This window comes from Struthio camelus, chromosome 2 (genome assembly GCF_040807025.1).
Source record: "Struthio camelus isolate bStrCam1 chromosome 2, bStrCam1.hap1, whole genome shotgun sequence".
Classification (NCBI taxonomy): Eukaryota; Metazoa; Chordata; class Aves; order Struthioniformes; family Struthionidae; genus Struthio; species Struthio camelus.
The window spans coordinates 83,842,958-83,859,180 of NC_090943.1; the positions used below are offsets into that span (position 1 = coordinate 83,842,958).

The window sequence follows — 16,223 nt, forward strand, 5'->3', positions numbered from 1 at the left end:
AGAAGTCTAACCCTTCTGTTTCTACACGTTTGCGGCACTTCATTTTGCTCTACACGTAAAGACAATTCAACCTGCCCATAAGCGTAAGACTCTCCCATATTAGTCTCCAAGAGAAAGATATAAGCAGTTCCAAGAGCCAGAAGCTGAAGCCTGACACATACAACTCAGGAATATCCTCAGTGCTAGAAATCCATACCATAATTGCAAGTTCAGGTATGCACCATGGCCAAGTTGTAAGCGTAATAAAGGAGCTGATGTCTTAACATTCTTGTTGCTTGAGTCACATAGCTGAGACTAGATCTCTTTCTCCTACCTTTGAGGATAATGCCCTTAATAACACAGATCTGAATTTGTTCTGGAGGGTTTGCTCTGAGCTAGATACAGCTATGGATACCTAATGGTATTAAGTCTGTCCTGCCAGAGAAAAAGTGGACGACGAAGGAGGTATTCATTCATCAATCCAATTTTTGTTTAGGATTTTGGATGCAAAGATAGCCCATCTTTCTTTAAATTTTTCTCTGCTCGTTTCCCTTCACTCAAATCTGTAACAGATTTAGTATGCCTAGCAGAGAAGACTTTTCTCTCTACAACAGTAAAATTCCTTTTTAAGGTACCAGTCACTTAGATTTCACACAGCATCTTCTAAATCACACTCTGCATTACTGTTCAAATTCTGTCCTCTCAGTAAAAACAAGAGCGGCAAAAAATTTCCAACGCAGCAGAACTCGGAAAAACAAAAAAAAACAAAAAACAAAAACAAACAAAAAACCCACAACACAGACAAACCCACACAACAAAAATACACAGCACGGACTTGCGTTTTTAAGTTATCACTTTCCTAAGCGTTTTGTATAAATGAAACTCCTTTAAAGTGTTACTATGCCAACAATACTACTGGTTCTGAACTTACTTTATAGGGAGAGTTTAGTGTATTATTTTAAAGTGTCATAATCAACTTAGTGCTAATTGAAAAAGTTCTTAAAAGTTATCCCCAATCTCCCTCCAGCAATACTTGTGCACATACCAACCACAGAGGAGGAAGAAAACTTATAAGTCATGCCTATCAAAGCAACTATTTGGGAGTTCAGAGTAATCCTAAAACGCAGAAGTGCATTGGACTAAACAACTGCCTTCATGATGAATAGACAAGCAAACATATAGCAACATTCCTGTGGCACACTCTTGTAGTGTTCAGCAAGTTGCAGCTAAGTGGCTTCCTGAACTAACCTACACCTTTGTGCGTAATTGCTCATCTTCTTACACAAAGGTCAGAAGAACCGGACAATTTCACAGAAGCTTGTAGCATCCACAGCACCAGGACCAACACTAGCACTGGGCTCCCGAGCTCTGTAGCGAGTGAGTTTTCTCTACACCCGTCTGTAACGGTTCACAAACTACTTTCGCTGTTCTAACGGGAGACCGCGCCTTTGGCGAGAAGGATACCTCCTTCTAACTAATATACCTCTCAGGTTACTTTCCTTTAGCAAGTTTGTATGAAACACCCATACTCACTGGGAAAAGCAAAAGCTGACATCAGTAGTAACTTCAGAATTTTAATCAGCAGATCTTTACCAAATCAGCAGAAGTTTAGAGTGACATACACCTAAAAGTTATGGTAATCTTGAACAGTTTTTAAGCTCATGAAAATCCATGAAATTCAACACAAACAACTACGCTGTAAGTTACTAATGCAGCCCTGAGCTGGAGCATTAAGAAATTAAGGTCAATTTCACAGGACAAAATTAATCCTGGAGTTACACTGTCAGTTTGTTTCATCAAACAACTAACATTTAACCTTCCCATAATCTCTTCTCAAATTCTCACCTCAATAGTACCACCTAGAAGTCCAACACACCCAGTTAATGTGTGCGGCACCACAAGTGAATAACCCCCCTCAGGCTCCTAGATCTAGGATCTTCTCTTGGCCTCAATCATTTTGCAGAATTGGAAACTGAAGTTAGACAGAGAGAGTGTCAATTGCCCTAGAGAAAATTGAAAATTGCACAAAGTTGGACAGCAAGAACATGCATGCATCCTTATTCACGGCAGTGACTACTTTGCCACATATTCCATCATATTCCACTTAAGATATTTTAATTTTTAAATTAGATCAACCATCATTTCACTGGAAGAGACAAGCTCCCTGCAAGGTATCTTCTCATAGACAGGAAGGCACAGCAGCATATACGCTGCCATTTGTTAGGTGCTAAGTCCATTTTAATAACAGAATCCTCAAGCCAGAAACTATCAAATCCTCCTCCACAAGAACAGTTGCATATAGCTCTCCGGGGTACTCAAAATCTGACTTGCATCCGGAAATGCATCTGCTTTGTAGCATTGTTACTCATTCCCATCTTGAGCATCCACTTTGACTTCATCCTCTGCAGGTACTGCATATCACGCTGTTGAGCTGAGGCTGCCCCTTCAAGGAGAAAGAGGGAAGGAGAAGAGGGATAAACATTTGTAGGATTACTACTTATTTACAAAACTGCTCGTCTATATGGTTAACTCAGTAGTTCCCAGTACATTTTCTTCCCCATACTGGCACACTTCTCACTTTTCTCCTGGAATAAGGCAGCTTTCTTTATGAATAAGGCAGAAGTTGTTTTGCATTCCTGTGAGATTCATTTATTTCAAAGAATGGATATAGATCACACCACTGTTCCCCAACCGAAAAATCATTGAAACCGTCAAAGAATGGCTTATGTTATATATTTGATAGCAAGAGTAGTGGTTTTGACAGGCAGAGAAAAGAGTATTGCTCTGGAAACAACAAATCTCAGTAAGTCACCAAATATCACAAATTTGCATGCTAATGAGTTGAAAGGCTTGCAAAGAAGCTGAAATAGATTTTAGGCATGAACAAGTTTCTACAATTTATTTTGCTTGGATATCAGGAATGGAAGAGACTTAAACGAAAGACAAACAATTGCACAAAAAGCCACAAACATGAAACAAATTCAGCCTATTTAATCACACAGTGATGCCATTCTAGAACACCCTTCTCTAGGAAAAGCTCAATTTTTCCACTTACCTGTCTGGCTTGTCCAGCCCAAAGCTCTATACTGCTGCAAAACGCGGCCCACTGCTTTCTTATTTTTTGCAACAGCCACGGCTCTTGACAAACCAAACCGCTGCTTGTAGTACCGCATTAAAGAACGGTGACCAACTCTCGCACCTGTTCAGGGGAGAGGACATTTTACTATGCATATTGACACAGCTTCTTAAATATAGTAATCAAGCACATTGCAAAAAAACTTCGGGAGCCTCAATGCTGAGAAAAGTTTTTAAAAGATAAAGAATCACAAAAACTTAAGGAGTTCAACAAACAGAATGTAATTGCTAAAGCAGCTGCTGTAGTGCATTTTATCTTGGGGGGAAGGAAGAGAGCTGTTCTTCAAGAGGCCCTTAACTGAGCTAACAAACAGCCAGTTATCAGAAATGAAACGTGCAGGTAAAGTAATGAGTAGAGAAGCAATGCTGTAAGAAAGTAACCAGTGAAGACATTTGCGATAATCAGGAAGATCTCCTTTAACGGCACAGTTGGCAGCACTTTTCAGAACGAAAGTGCTGGGCTCCTTCCATCAGAAGCACTAAAAGAAAAAATATGCATAATAAATGGGTGTTCCGAAACATATGCCACCTTACAGTGCTACACGCTATACACAGCGATCATAAGGCTGCTTAAGGAAATTAATTTTATCAAATTAGTTACCAGTATACCAGACAGCTCAGTGCAAAAACCTACATTGGATAGCCCAAGTCATATTCTCTCCAAGTTGTACTAAGATAAGATATGCAAACTGTTTGAGTATGCCATGTGAATCATGTATTAATGAAGAGGAAAAGTAGGCAAAGGAATCACCTGTCCCAAACCACATTAGTGCTGAACAAGTCCAATTCAGAAAGAAAGTTCTTGGGGATTTTTAAGTGTTCAAAGTACCCGAATAAGTATTTTCGGTAAAACGGCAGACATGTCTTTAAACTTGACAGTGAAAATAACAGGATATAAGGGTAAAACCCAAAGACAATCAGATGCAAAACTACTTGCTCCCTTGCCAAAGGAAATACTTACCACGATGACCTATACTTCAGGTAACAGCTGCAGCTATGAGAAAAATACATATCTTAACACAGACCCTATCCTTACCTGAAGGAAGGATCAGCTCCATGGTGTCATCATCGTACTCCAACTCCCTCTCTGCTGGAAGCTCTCCAGATATCTCCGCATCTTCCCCTTCCTTGTGATCGGGATAACTGCTCCTGCGGAGGAGTAGCAGTAACAGATTTACACATGGTGAGCAGTCACAGCTATCCAGACCCATTATAAAAAGGAACAGCAGCACGCAGCTACGGCAAGCCACAAGCACTAGTCGTGTTTCACCTATCTGGGTTTGAGAGGTTTCCCCAGTCATGTCCTCACCTGAACAGTGGCTGACAAAGGACCACCTTTCTTCCACTGGTTCTATAACCCAGTACACTTCTGCTGCTACTCATGGTGAAAGCCATCACCCTATAACCCACCAGCTCTGGGCAGCTTACGGAACAAGCACTCCAGGCATGCTCCAGAAAGCTCCACTATACCTTTTCTCACCATAACAGAGCTATTTCTGAGCAAAATGAACACAAGCTTAAAGCATTAGAACAACTTACGCAAAGTTAAACAAGAGGCCTCTGAACTGTAACAGTCCTGTTAACTCCAACTACTTAAAAAAAAAAAAAAATCCGCGGTGGATATTAAGTCAAGGGTCTGCCTAAAAATATTTTTATCCGTTTATAATCCTTGTTCATGCACTGAAATCTAAACTCAGTAGCAACAAAGATTTTTTAAAAAAGGGAATTCACAATGTATTTTCACACAGGACTAGTACTAGTGATCAGGGGAGAGGAGAACCAATCATTAAGTTAGGCTTATGTAGGCAAGGTGCAAATCAACTAGGCAAAGAAGCATCAGAACCAGAAACAGGACTACATTTTAAAAATCAATAGAGATTTTGATTTAATGTTCAACTGTCTTTCCGTCTGCTCCACCAAAAGAAAAGTGTCCTTACCTAAAATCATAGAAGTCTGCAAACTCCAGGGCAGCATCTCCATCTGTAAAGAGTTTGCAATGACTTTTGTCATTCATGTGAGCCTGTACTGCTTCCGTAGAGTAGAAGGATTTCCCCTTTTCATTGCACCAGAGGCAGATTTTCCCAACACCAACTTTCTCCCCTGTGGAAGAAATGGACATTTTTATTGAACTGAATACAGTCTCCCTAATCAATAACTAACATTTCCGTGGTGTAGGCTTCGCAAGTTGCAGGCAGAGACTTCCTTTAAGGAAGAGTCTTCACCCCTTCACTTCCAGAAAAGTCCTGCTTGACCATAGCAGACCATATGGCTTCTAAAAGATCAAAGCCCGTGCATTTAAAGGACAGTTCATACGACAAGGTACCGATCATTGTATGTTTTCTGTAAGAAATTTCATACTTCCAATACAGTTTTCTATCTGATACTGTACAATTATTTTGCCATCACTGTCTACAGACTTTAAGGAAGACACTTTTTTTTCCAGCTTTTAGCTCTGACTCATCAGTATTGTGAACTGATGATGCAAACACTTATGATTCATCAGCAGAGACTCAAAACCTCCTCCTGGATAAGCCAGTTCATACGCATATTTTCGCAATTGAGTTTTGTCCTAAATTTCATGCCAGCCAAACCACTTTCTTGACATTAAAAAAATAAGTGAGACCTGTAAGGTATGTGATCGTATGTTTGCTCAGTGGGGGCTTCTCACTCTCCCGAGAAAACCTATGGTACTGATCACAATCAAAATAGCCTGTAGGACTTACATAAGAAGGGAATGCACTTTAAGTCATATCCAAGTGAAAATAAGCAATATCAGCACGTAATTATCCTGATTAGAACTAGAGGGGATTTACAGGCATACCTAAGTACTTAATTAGGCCTCTGAGATCGACAAGATACTCTATGTCTGGAATGAAGAAACTGTGGGTTTTTGTCATATGGGCCACATTCTTCATGAGAGATCTTGAATGGTGGGGGCAGAACAAGCAGTCCGTGACTGGTATGGCCCCAACGGCAGGAGGGCTTTCAGCTGCTGTCTGCTCCTCTTCCTCTTCTCCCACACTTTCCATCTCTTCCTCAGAGCCATTGTCTTCATCAGAATCCATATCTTCCCAGCCTTCTAATAGTTTAAGACACATATATTCACAGGATTACTTCTTCCAAGCAAAAACAGTACTTACTGAAAATGTTGCATTTTCCTATTCTTACAGTTAAGTGCCACACAGTCATTTCCAAGTGCAAGAACATACAACTGCTAATAAAACACTTTTCTTTCCAGATACACAACAAAGGTCGCTACTGCTCCTTAAGAAGTTGGCAGATCTGATGCTTTTCCTCCATTTTCTCAACTATGGATGCTTGATTCCTAGTTGAGAAAGAGCCTTGATTTGCTACAATGCAAGAGCACATGTGCGGCTCACTAAAAATTCAATTCTGCCAGAATCATGAAAATTTTCATTTCCAGCAGTGACTCAGCAGTGACGGGAAACGTGCGTATTCACACATAGATATCTTTGACAGTGGAGAAGAAACAAAGCTGGTTTTTACAGTTATCCAAGATACGCAAATAATTTTACATACTTGCAAGACTCCTGCAGCACTTGATGCAGAGTGCAAGCAACACAGGATTCTCCACAGGTCCTGACAACAGACTTCAGACTACAAAGGAAGGGCTTTACCTCCACAGAGGAATGGTATTTTTTAACATCTCCATTTTGGCCTTCTTTAAGCGCACAAAACCAGTGCCACAAATGACAGATTTTTAAAACCCAGAGTAGCAGATTACGCTTCATCTACATCATGAATCAGCTGCTAGGGGGACTATTACTTAACTATCGATTGGAAAAAATGGACAGATGAATCAGAAATCTGATAATACTCCTAGAGGGCTCTGCACATATATATTTTTTTTAAGATTTGGGGAAGTGACTGTTTCCCAGTGCTCTATTTCTGCTGGTCCCTTTCCAACTTTCGAACATTTGAGAACAGGGAACAAGGCACTTTCCAATGTTGTAAGCTGCTAACTGGAGAACTTTGCTATAGGATATAGCTTTATGGTTTAAAAAGCCTGAAACTGAACTAACAGGAATTGCAGGAAACATTCCTGGGCAAACACTTAAAAGGTAAACATTCAGGAACCTACTGAGATTTAGCATTACAACTTACGACTAATGCGGTAATACAAAACAGGTGCAAGTTTGCTCCTTTTTTAGATGCTAAGGTCCATGTCCGGAGATATACATTTCTTCCCTTGTAGGAGAACAGTTCTAATCTCTAAAGATTCCCCAGAAATTGCAATCGAAATCTCACCAGCAAGAAACTGCAGTAACAAACGTAAGCTGACACAACGATTTCAGTAATGAAGTTAGCACAGTATGTTACAACTTTATGCATTCCTAATTAACCCAGTCAACCGTTCTAATAGACAACATTTGTGAGCTGCACTGTAAGGTAGAGCACTGAAAGTGTCCACATGAAAAACAACCAGAGCTTCAGAATTCCCAGAAAGGGGATATTTCAGTGGTAGAGCTTCCAGGCTGGCACCCAACAAAGAGCTGTAACCATACAAGTGGGGGTGAAATAGCTGGAACAAGTGTTTGTTGGGAATTCATAAACCAATTTTACTGTAGATGTCGACATGCTGAGAAGCTATACCACACAGTGTCAGGGTAAGGAGCAAGTTTTCTCTGCTCTTGATAGGCAGAGAAAACAAAAAGAAAAAACACAAAAGAGAAAAACAACCCCACTTTCCTCCAAAAGATCAGTGAAACGAATGATGAGACAACAGCAAATGATCATGCTTGGATTTTTGTTTATTTCATCTATTTTTCAGAAGTATTTTTAGGGTAACCTTCTATGTAAGGAGGCTTCCTTAAAGAAAATTTTGCCTGGAATTTTACAGGGGAAGCACTCCTTGTATTAATAATAGTGTTTATAATCAATATGCACATGCACTAGTATTTTGCAGAGCTGGCTGTTTGGACAGTATAACAACACTCTAAGACCTTGACTGCAAGCAGGGGCCTACATTAAGGGCTTTTTTAAGCTAAAAACTTAACCAATAGCAGAGTTTTTGTGGCCAAAAATGGCATACTAATAAAGTGACAGGATGCATGTCTGCATTGAGCACTGCAGACATCTTGCAAGTATGTAAAGGTATACTAATACACTAATAAAGGCTTTTAAATAAAACCAATTACTACACAGCCTAACCCAAGCCCTCGCTGTCGGTGTGTTTACTGCCTTACCTTCTTCCATATCCTCTTCTTCCTCTGCTTGTTGTTTGGCCAGCTTCTTTGCTTGCTGTTCAAACCACTGTAGCCTTGGAGGCTTTTCGGATCGCTCTCTACTCTGTGATAAACTGGTGCTTTCCACAGAAACTGGAGAGCTGCTTGCATTACTAGGAGGTAAAGGTAACTTCTTGGGAGATGAAGATGGTTGAGCTCTGATAGCTTGTTGAATAGCTGTGTTCATCGCATCTTTATTTACATTCTCTGCGGCCAGACCCTTCTCCAGGTTTTTTTCATTTAATATTTTCACCTTCTTGCTAACAGCCTGAACAGCTTTCTTCTCCAGCTCCAGGTGCTTCTTGGACTTCAAGTGATTCTCATAGGCATTGAAAGTGGCAAATCTCTTGCTGCAAACGGTGCAGTAAGTGGCAGTGACTTTGTTCTGCTCCTCTGCTACAGCTCTCTGTGCTAGGACTCGCTCCTGAAAATTCTCAGCTGTGACAGGAGGCATGTCAGCAACCTTACGCTTTAGGTTATACCTATGCCAGTCAGTTTTGTAATGGGCACGCTGAACGTCAGCATCCTTGAAAGCCACGCGGCAAGTGATACACGTGTAGGTTGCCATCGCTGGAAAGCAGAGGGGAAAAAAGAAAAAGAATCATGCTAATATGGACAAACAATAACCATGAAGAAAAGCAGTCCAGGACAACATCTTGAGAGCACATGTGTAAGGCAGCCTAAGAAACAGGTGCCGGCACAGACTTGTGTGTATTAAACACTGACATTAACACATGGCACTTTACATACCAGAATGAGCAAGAAAACGTAAGGCTCAGTTAGAGTTATCAGACATTATTCACCTCAAACGGCATCTGAGCAACCCCGCTGTGGGCCCAACACCCACTGTGCTTGTCAGCAGTCAGATACAGAACAAGATGGCTCCTAGTCCAAAGGGCAGTACTTCGAAAGCGCTACACCTTTTATTGAAGATCAGAAACTGCGTACTTCTATAAAGCTTGTATTCTACTAACTATAGGCTTCTCAAGAGACCAATGATTACTCCAAAATGAGAGTGAAAAGGGGAAAAGCACACCCATTTTCAGTTTTCCACGGCCTTATCAGAAGAAAAGAAAATTAACTGCATTAAAAAATAAATAACCTTTCAGCTATTTTGGAGCAGTGCTTGGGCAGTCAACAACACTCTCTACCCCGGAGCCTTGTTATTCTGGTGATGCAGTCAGTCAGTTCTAGATCTAGCACTTGAAGCCACTGCAACCCACCAGTCTTCTTCACTTCCCTGGCCTGCTGCATTACCGGGGCTGTCACAGAGCAGAGACAGAGATGGAAACAACTGGAACTTAAATCGATGGATAGCCATTTTCCAAAATGTCAGTTCCCTGGAAGAAGTGAGCTCTTACTTTATTCCCTGTCTTAACTGTAAACATATAGTGACAGAAAATACATTAATGAAACATACAGGATACAGTATCTTATTTTAAATAAGAAAGAGATCTGTTACACTGAATGGAGTCTAATAATTTAAAAGACAGAGGGGAAAAAAAAGGCATTCTCTGCCAACTGAGGAATCCCTACTGTTTTCTGAAGCATTACCCTCCCATTTATACATTCCTCTATCCAAGTCTAAGTGAGTATTCACCACTATAAATCAACTGATGCAGAATCATGTTTGCAGCCACCACCACAAACTCCTTTCAGGATCCCCAGAGGCAGAACAGCTTGACCTGTTCCAATATATTTAACCAGTAGCTGCAAACTTCACAGAATTGCTTTAGGGTGACCCCAAAAAAACCCTTTGTTAGATTAAAAGAATAAATACATAACAGTGAGAAACTCTAGAAGCACAAAACCTTTATAACTGACAAGTAAGCACAGAAACAACGTTTACAATTCAAGCTCTATAAAGCAGAAGAGAGCAACTACAGCATCACAGGCTGTTATGCCAGCACTCCCATTATCCACTCTCCTTTCCAGTCACCATTTTCACTTACAAAATAAACCCACAGGAAGCACAGCACGTTTTCTTTTCTTTTCTTTTTTTTTTCTGATGTGCGGGGCTCAGAAGAAGGGAATTAGGACGTGCTTAGAAGCCTTCAGCCCAAAAGATACCTTCCCCAGAGCAAGCCTCGCTCCCCCTGGAGCCCTTATTACACCTGATTTTAGCTACTTCTGCTGGAAGCTAAGGTCAGTCGCTCTTCGTCAGGGGGACACAGCACAGTAAGGACTAACGCAGGCGCCTGCTGGAAAGGAAAGGGAGCTGCGGGTCAGAAGCGCCCCAACCGCCGTCTAGGGGGAAGCTCTGAGGCCAACGGCGCCCACCGTCATCTCCACGCCCAAACGGCCGCCGCCGCCACGGCGCGGGACGGCCCCAGCAGCCTCCCCGGGGCTCCCCCGCGCCGCCAGGCCCCCCGCGGCACACGCACCTGCCACCCGCAGGGACGAGCGAGCCCCAGCCGCCTCCAGGCCGCTCTGCCGGAAGGGAAGGGAAGGGAAGGGAAGGGAAGGGAAGGGAAGGGCGGGCCGCGCCCGCCTCCCGGCCGCCGCAGCCGCCGCGCAGCGCCCCCTTCCGCCACGGAGGCCGCGGCGGCGGCCGTTGGCCCCGCCCCCGGGCAGCGGCCTGCCGGCGCGGCGCGGCGAAGATGGCGGGAGGGGAGGCGCCGCCCGCGCTTCAGGCGTCTGTGACTTCTCTGGGGAAGCCGAAGTGAGAATAAAAGCACCTTCAGCTCGCCAGCTTACCAAAACGCCCTTGGAAGGCGTTTCCTGAACACACCGAGCACGACTCCTGGCGTTCGCAGAAGAAAACACCATAATTCGTTAAAAAAAAAAAAAAAAAAACCCAAACCCAAAGGGCCCCAGCACCGCCATCTCTTCACTCCTGCTCTTGGCGCTGCGCGAAGCAAGCGGGAGGTCAAACCCCGCGAGGCCGACGGGGCCGCTGCCACCACCCAACTCCACGCGTTCACGGCCTCTTTTTGTTTTCTTCTTCCTCCTCATTTTTTTTTTTTTAAATATAAAACAAGGCAATCCAAATTCCCTTTCTGAAAATAATTTTAAAATTATCAGTCTGCGGCCGAGAGCTAAGATTCGTGTTTATTCAGTATGACCCGACACACTATTAAACAGTGGTTCACATCAGATTAGGAAAAGGAATAAACAAAAGGAGCGGCAAAAACTTGACTGAAGTATTTTTGTTTTGCTTTTTTTTTTCCTCCTCCTCTTTTGAGAACAAATATACAATTAGATATAATTGTATAACATTTTATTAAATGGTTTTACAAACAATCAATATAATAATTCCATGTTTATAAAATAGTAATCAGGTTAGGTAAAGTGCTGCAAAATATTTTAAATAAAGACATTTTGTAATTTTCCAGTTTCTGGTTACCTGGATAGATGTTACCTACAGACTGTCACATTGGTTTTTTAACTAAGAACAAACATTTAGACCACAGTGAATTTGTTCAGAACACTTGGATAAAACAGTCTGGAAAAAGTGCAAATGAACAAAAAGCAAGTAAAACAAGTATTTTTTTGATAGCTTGAAATCCTCTTACTTGGAGTTAAAACATTTTTCCCCTCCTCTTCTGCCGTGTTGAATAATTTTGTTCCAGAACAAACTGAAGGACTGCAAGTAAATGTATATATAGTATATACATCTGAAAAAGTGCTCAGTGTTGAAAGCAGGTGCTTTTATTCCAGATTTAACACAATTAAGGCCACTAATTAAACTATCATTACTCAGTCTACGGGTATAATCATGCAAGGGGAAATTTTCTGAGTACAAAGGGCTGAGCTACATGCTCTAGATCCTGGGCTAACGTAGTTTTAGGGGGCAATGGGTACAGGGAGAAGCCATTGTGAGGCAAGGGAAGGTGAATGTTAAGCATACTATTAAAAAATATATATATCTGTATATATGGTATCTTGAATTTACCGCAAGATAAGAGCATGCACGCATGTGGACACTGCAGCCTACTGATCCCACTGCAAGATTATATCCCTTATTACCTCTTGGTAACTTGCTCACATAGCCATACCCTAAGTAACAAACAGACACTTTAAAGCTATGCACTACCTCATACTCGTTTGCCTTTTTTCCTGCCCTTTCATTTAGTTTTGGAAGATGGGAAGGTCACAAGAACGCTTGGTAGGAAAGAAGTTGTGGACCGCTGGCGGATTACGTAGCAGGAATACATACGTAACCGCTATTTTGTGGCTGCTGTTAGAATACAGCAAAATTAAGGTTCCTCAAGTGATTTCCAACCAAACACAGTGTGGAAGGGATCTTACAAAGGAGAGAAACTTTTTCTTTGTGTTCAACTAGGAAACTATTGGTCATGGAATGTATTATATCTGAGCAAAGTGTTGCCGATGTGCGGTTGTTTGGGAGGGAAGAGGTGATTTTTGGTAGACAACTAAGCACCTTTCTGCTATTTTAGGAGGTATTTTAAATGTTAGAAAGTTACCTCCTTCCTGTTACACAGTATCTAGGGGCTTAAATATTATATAATTAACTACTATGAGAACAGGAAGATAAAATTCTAAAAGACACTCAAGTAAGCAATTACACCCCTAAATGTAAATGATTTGCTTGTTAAAGTTTTGCTTTGTTTTACTTCCTGTAAATAATTTAAGAGTCATACTGGAGGAAAAAAAAAAATTAATCTACTTTTCTATGCTGAAACCAGAAAATGGATCATTTACAAAAAGTCCGAGAAACTCCTCCAACTGCTTTTCCTTCTTGAAGTAAATTATTATTCTAGAAGAGTGCCCCTGTGTTATATCCTTTTGTAACCACAAGTGTTCTTCATAAAACAACAATAAAGTGCGGGCTGTCCCAATGCCACCACTGACAGCAAGCTAGTATGCCTCGTCAATCCACTTGATAAAAATCTTGTTAAGGACTGCTCCCTTCCCAAGTTCTTCCTGTCCTGTAGCCTGTTTAATCTTCTTGTACCAGTACGCTTGTACAGGAAACACTTTGTTTAGGTATTTTATGAAGTTTCATCAACAGCTTATAAATCGTACTCTTCTAACTGTCGAGATTGTTCTAAACGCGCAGCAAGGAAACAGTGTTTGTAACTCATCCCAGAAATTTAAATGGCTTTTGAACTCACTGATTTCCCCGCGAAAGCTTCTTTTATTTAATTTTTCAAACAGGAAGGACAGATGGGGAAAGTTAAAAAGGAAACTTAAAAACTTAATAACTAACACTGTGAATGAAAGTGATGTGGCCATATTTTTTAATCATTTCCAGAAACTTGCATTTAATATTATGATGATATAATTTCAAAAGCTGCATCTTGTGGGCTCTGTATCCATCCGGCTTCCACTTATTTCATAATTGATTTGATAATGAAGGCACAGGCTCACCTTTTTACTGATAAAGGACAGCAAACACAGTCAATATGCATTACTGACACAAAAGCACAAGCAACAATAAAGCTACTGTCAAAAAATTCTCATTATCTTTGCTTTAGCTACAATTTTGTTGGCCATCTGCCTATTTTTTTCACCTCAGAAAGCAAAATAAATTAAAATGGACTTAATTCAAACACAGGTTTACCTACACATATATGTTAGTGGAAGATTTTTTATAAACTGGGCTGTACTTTCTGAGGGTCCTAGATGACAATATTCACCTCTTAAAATGCCAGCAAACGGAAAATCACTTCAGTAGTAGTAGCAGCTGACATGGTCCCTCAACTTTGCTAACAGTTTACATCACATTAGTAAAACTAACTTTACTTCTTCCTATTTCTTTGATTACTATTGCTTGGTTTTACATTTCAATTTTGTTAAAGGTGAACAAAAAACACTAGAAAAAGTTAAATAAATTACCTGCTTAAGATCCCATGCCAGTCACTGAGCAGGTGTGGAGTTGAAAATGGCTAATAATTTAAACAAGTTCCATTTTTCTTTGTTGTAAATTACACACCAAGAAGATTCTGAGTGTCTTCTATAGCAAATGACCTCACTGAATACTTAAAGAATATCTTAAAGGATACAGCTTGCAAAACAACTTTAGTTGCAAGTGATGGCAGCTGTCTCAGGGGGGAAAAAAAAATCTTGAATTAAGGAAGTGGCAGCTAAAAAAGCCTTTCTTTTTACCTCCAGCTTTCATAGCTTCCCTACTCCAAACAATAAGTACTCCCATCTGCCCCCCTCCCAAATGTTGTTCAGTTTGCATGATATTAACAGTCTTAAATGTGAAAATATATTGGCTGACTTTACATGGGTGATGCTGCCAATGATCAGACTCTATCAGGGAACACAGCAGGTTGTCAGTCAAATAACATGCCACTTAGTAACACTACAAGCCTAGAACAGCAAAAAACTTGGAAATGCATCACCATATCCAAAAAAAAGATTTTAAATATAAAATCAAGTTTTTTCATAGCATTGCACACATCTTTTACTGAGAGTTCTGCTGGTTAATGTGTTTCATGAATATTAGATACACCATACATAATGATAACTGCAGGGACTGAAACTTTTCAGTATGATTGAAGGAGGCAAAATTTAATTAATCTCATTGCAATCCTCTGATAACTTACCCTTAGCATGTGAATCATTAATTGTATTACATGGTTGACAGCAAGAATTAAATAAACTGCAAATGCTGGAAATTTGGTGTAGGACCCAAAAATACATATTTGGCAAAAAGATTAAAAGATCCCCCCAAACTTTTTTGAACAACTGACCTCCAACACTCAACTGCAGTGGATAGATAATTCATTTCCATGCTATTACACTGAGGTATAAACTACCAAAAACATTAAACTATCAGTATCAGCTGATATTTATCCAGTTAATTCACTCTGTATAAGGAAAATTATTACAACACATCTAAAGTGATAGTTAAAGCTTACAGCTCAGAATTTTCCTTTTTTTTTTTTTGCATTTGATTTTTGTGTGTGTGTTTTATGTTTCATTTCTTCTACTAGCTCCAATTTCCAGGTTAATGGTTTCCAAGCAGATTTGAAAGGAAGCCTGAAGATTTCTTTTTCTCCTGGGATTCTGCTTCTTGGCCTTGTGAAAGTCCCAGTTCTCTCTCAATCTGCTCAAGCTCAGACTGGTCAAGCAGTTCGAAATCATCAGCTTCTTCTGTGTCTGTCTCCTCACTCAAACTGGGCGCTGCATGTGAGGGTGCTTGCTGTGCAGACTGCAACTGGTCTTTGATGGCAGCAGACACCGCAGCTGCAATGACATCCCCAGCAATTCCACTCACTAAATTAAAGGTTTGGTCACTGGTCAAGGGCAAGGAGAGTCCTGCAGTGGATGGTCTCTCTTGACTCTGCCTGGAAGAGCGATCCATCTTCAAACACGTTTGTTCGTTCTTTCTTTTTTGCTGGATAGGCATACCAATGCTTGAGTCATCGTCATCATTTGTTCCTGCACCATTTTCTAAAGAAGGAAATTCTGCAAGATCTCTAGCGAAAGCTTCTTCATGATCGCTAGGTCGGTCAAAATCTATTTTAGGATTAATAGTAGGAAACACTATTAGCAAACAAGAAAGACTTCCAAAAAGCAGCTAAATGTTAAAATGGAGTTACAAAGGTTCCTTTTGAATACGTTTACTAATCCATAGCCAACTGACTTAATGCAGAGGAGCTTTATGTTACATCTAAAATAAAATCATTTTGAGGTCATAAACCTCAAATCACCTGATATCAACCTGACTCAGAATTTGAATTCATACTGCCTGAGCTAATCATCCAAACCCATGGAAAATGTCAGGCTGAAGGTAAAAACATCAAAAAAAAACCCCCAAACAAAATGACCTTTCAGTTACATTAGGCTTTCCATTTCCGTCAACCCACAGCATTAAAGTTTACTACTTATTTTGCAATATTTAGGTACAGGTTGGGAAACTACTTGGGAATAATTCTTTTCAATGAT

The 16,223-nt window shown here is 40.6% G+C and overlaps 2 protein-coding genes across 6 annotated transcripts in view; both read right to left on the reverse strand.

Moving 5' to 3' along the window:
- Positions 1–1,533: 1,533 nt before the first annotated feature.
- Positions 1,534–10,869, reverse strand: ZNF622 (zinc finger protein 622). Of its 3 annotated transcripts, XM_068931451.1 has the most exons (8): positions 10,745–10,869; positions 9,463–9,622; positions 8,322–8,930; positions 5,936–6,193; positions 5,052–5,214; positions 4,151–4,263; positions 3,035–3,178; positions 1,534–2,422 (listed from the first exon to the last, which is right to left on the reverse strand). In XM_068931451.1, exons 3-8 carry the CDS (start codon positions 8,926–8,928, stop codon positions 2,295–2,297), a joined length of 1,413 nt encoding a protein of 470 aa, XP_068787552.1. In that variant the 5' UTR covers positions 8,929–8,930; positions 9,463–9,622; positions 10,745–10,869; the 3' UTR covers positions 1,534–2,294. The 3 variants fall into 3 exon arrangements, with proteins under 3 accessions (XP_068787552.1, XP_068787554.1, XP_068787553.1); XM_068931453.1 differs by lacking the exon at positions 9,463–9,622 and having other exon boundaries at positions 10,745–10,807; XM_068931452.1 differs by lacking the exons at positions 5,936–6,193; positions 9,463–9,622 and having other exon boundaries at positions 10,745–10,835.
- Positions 10,870–11,392: 523 nt separating this feature from the next.
- RETREG1 (reticulophagy regulator 1) overlaps positions 11,393–16,223 on the reverse strand; it is a 76,082-nt gene continuing 71,251 nt past the window's right edge. For all 3 annotated transcript variants that reach the window (XM_068931455.1, XM_068931457.1, XM_068931454.1), the window contains one exon: positions 11,393–15,794. In XM_068931455.1, coding sequence (XP_068787556.1) covers positions 15,283–15,794 — 512 coding nt within the window. In that variant the 3' untranslated portion in view covers positions 11,393–15,282. The remainder of the gene's footprint in view (positions 15,795–16,223) is intronic.